Source organism: Nematolebias whitei, chromosome 9, assembly GCF_014905685.2.
Source record: "Nematolebias whitei isolate Nwh7 chromosome 9, NemWhi1, whole genome shotgun sequence".
Taxonomy (NCBI): domain Eukaryota; kingdom Metazoa; phylum Chordata; class Actinopteri; order Cyprinodontiformes; family Rivulidae; genus Nematolebias; species Nematolebias whitei.
In genome coordinates this window covers 35169997-35173173 of record NC_056506.1, presented here as the reverse complement: position 1 = coordinate 35173173, position 3177 = coordinate 35169997, and the positions used below count along the sequence as shown (strand labels likewise).

Sequence of the window (3177 nt, the reverse complement as noted above, 5' to 3'; positions counted from 1 at the left end):
GCCTCCTGCTCTCAGTGGAAGCGCTGTTGGACCACAGATGAGACGACGCGCTGGAGAGCTCATCCAGAATCACCAGAGCGCAGAGCCCGTCGGTTCTGATCAGGAGCGCCAGAACTTCTCTTCAGCACCGGATCCATCGGTGAATATGAGTCAATGGATCTGCTTTCAAACGGACTGATGGTTTTATTTCTCCGGGAGGGCTGAGTGGAAGAAAGAGCTGGTTTTCTGAGAGAGCAGCCAGAGGGACAGACAGTGGGAGCGGGAGGGACGAGGAGACTCTTTCAGCCATGGAGCTCACCATGGACAACTTGCACAGCGTCCCGTCGCATTCCCAGGCGGGGGACCTCATGAGCTCCCCACACGTTCGGCCGTCGCCGTCCCCCAGCGCGACACCCCGGAATCTGGTCTCGCACGTCCCCGGCGCGCGGTCAGCCATGGTCTCCGGCATGGCCTCCCTCCTTGAGGGGTCCGGCGGGGATTACAGGACAGACCCGTCCGCCCTGTCGGGACACCTCCACCCCTCCATCAGCATGTGTGACACCGGGATGAGCCTTAGTAACACATACACCACCCTGACCCCCTTGCAGCATCTACCTCCGATTTCCACCGTGGCGGAGAAGTTTCACCACCCGCACTCGCACCACCACGCTGCCGCCCACCAGCGACTCTCCGCCGGCAACGTCAGCGGAAGCTTCACGCTGATGCGGGACGACCACCGAGGACTCACGTCTATGGGCAATTTGTACAGTCACTACCCCAAAGAGATGTCGGTGTACCCCAAAGAGATGTCGGTGTCCGGCATGGGTCACGGCTCGCTGTCCCCGCTGTCCGGCGGGCTGTCTCTGCACAACTCCCAGCAGTCTCTATCAGCATACGGCCCCGGTGCGCACCTCTCCACCGACTCCAAAATGATCTCTCCGGTGTCAGGGTTCGAGTCCCACGCGTCCATGTTGACCCGAAGCGACCAGGAGCACCTGGCCAGGAGTTTAGGGGGCCACGGCCACGGCCTGATCTCCAACCTCAACGGCATGCACCATCACCCGCACAGCCACCTCCACTCCCAGGCGAACGGAGCGGTGATGCTGGCTGACCGGGAGAGGCACGGCCACGGAGGCGGACAGGGGGTGTCGGGGTCAAACATCCAGGCGGAGGAGATCAACACGAAGGAGGTGGCTCAGAGGATAACGGCCGAGTTAAAGCGCTACTCCATTCCGCAGGCCATATTCGCGCAGCGGATTTTGAGCCGCTCGCAGGGCACCCTGTCCGACCTGCTGCGGAACCCCAAACCCTGGAGTAAGCTCAAGTCAGGCCGGGAGACGTTCAGGAGGATGTGGAAGTGGCTGCAGGAGCCCGAGTTTCAGCGGATGTCAGCTCTCCGACTGGCCGGTGAGTCCTCAGAGTCAAACGGATCATTTCACGTGTTGTCAGCAAACAGCGAAATCTAAAATATTCAGCACCATGGACAGCTCTGGGTTCTGACCCGAGGCACTGAGGCTCCAACACGCAAACAGCATGACTTCCTGTCATTTAGGGGCTGTGTAGTCTTTAAAATAAAGAACCAGGGCTTTTTTTTTTTTTTTTTTTTTTTTTTAATAGTAAACTCCACAGAAACCTCAAATATCAATAACTGCTTTAGGGACACTCACGTTCGCGCGCGCTGTTGTAAACCAAGTTTGTAGGTCTATATTTTTGATCGACATCACAAATCCCAGGCGATTCACTATAAACATGGAAATAATAATAAAAAAAAACTCCCATGACGCTTGTTTCTGCGTGTATGTGCGTGTGATGTGTGCGTGTAAGGCGCAGTTGGTGGTGGGTCTGCAGGGCCAACTGGTTGCGCCGCCAGAAGCGGGGTGACCCCAGGCTGCCTGATCAATACGCCAGTTCCCACTCTCCTTTTTAAACGTGGCACGTGGATCAATACTCGTATCGCAGCTGAAAGACGTGATAACCGCACGGCTTTTCATTTAGCGCCAAAGTGAGAGCTCCAAGTTTAGAACACGGCCATATAATGGTCCAAACTGCGCACTGCTGCTGAGGCGAGCAAAATCAGATCTTCACTGAATTAAAACTATCAACAGGACTCTGCTGGTTGCATCTTGAATGTTTAAATGAATGGAGTACACTCAAAAAAGTCTTTATAGCAGCGCAGCCAGCTGCGTAAAACTGTTCAGATGAAATATTGACTGGTGCTGTTGGTGGTGGGGGGTCGGCAACATGAACCAGCATGAACAAGAAAATAAAAAAGACATCATAGATTCCTGGAAACATAACTCCAAATATTTGTAAAATTTACAACCAATTTGTTTCACTTTCCTCTTCAAAATCACGTGACGACACTTTTGCAGGAATCATTATCAAAGGAGGAGACACGTTCAAAACCCACAGCTCCGTTAGCAGTTTGACAGCTATATGATACTTTAGATGAAAACGAATGCTGTGTGCTGAAATTAGCTGAAGGAGCTGAAACTGAGTTGTTAAAGATAAAATAAGCATAACAATAGCTAAAGAAAATAAAACAACAGCTCAGAGCTAAAACAACAAACAAAAAAAGTAACTAAAGGATAGCTAAAAGTAGCAAAGATATTGATGGAAGCTAAAGCTAATAATAAAAAAGCTAAAAGCGGGATAGATGCTAAAAGTAGCTATAATGTTAGCTAAAAGCTAAAAGTAAAAACAAGCTAAAAGTAGCAAAATGCTAGCTTAAAAGAGCTAGCTCAAAAAACTAGCTAAAAGGCAAAGGCAACAAGAAGTTGGCTAAAAGCAGCAAAATGTCTAGCTAAAAGCTAACAATGTTGCTAAGTTAAAAGTAGCTAAAGATTGTACAGTAGCTAAAAGAAGTAAGAGTACAAAAAGAAAATAATAAAGCAAGTGAAGCAATTTTCAAAGAGAAAAATGTTTTCAGAAAGAACTGGAAATTATTTTTTAGGGGGTTTCTATATTTTGGAGGACAAATATCATCTATCTCTGGAAAAAATATTAGAAAATCAAAATGTACAAAACGTTACTAAAAACAAAAGCAAAAGCACCCAGCTTCAGAATAAGCTGAACTTTTTCATATATGAATGGCTAAAACAGAAGCAGACTGAGAAAGAAAACAATAGTTTTCAATGATGATGGATGGATGGATAGATAGATAGATAGATAGATAGATAGATAGATAGATAGATAGAT

At 48.4% G+C, this 3177-nt stretch overlaps 1 protein-coding gene across 1 annotated transcript in view; it reads left to right on the top strand.

Annotated features, from left to right (window-relative positions):
- Positions 1 to 287: 287 nt before the first annotated feature.
- onecut3b (one cut homeobox 3b) overlaps positions 288 to 3177 on the top strand; it is a 9244-nt gene continuing 6354 nt past the window's right edge. Inside the window, exon 1 of the mRNA XM_037681717.1 lies at positions 288 to 1386. Coding sequence (XP_037537645.1) covers positions 288 to 1386 — 1099 coding nt within the window. The remainder of the gene's footprint in view (positions 1387 to 3177) is intronic.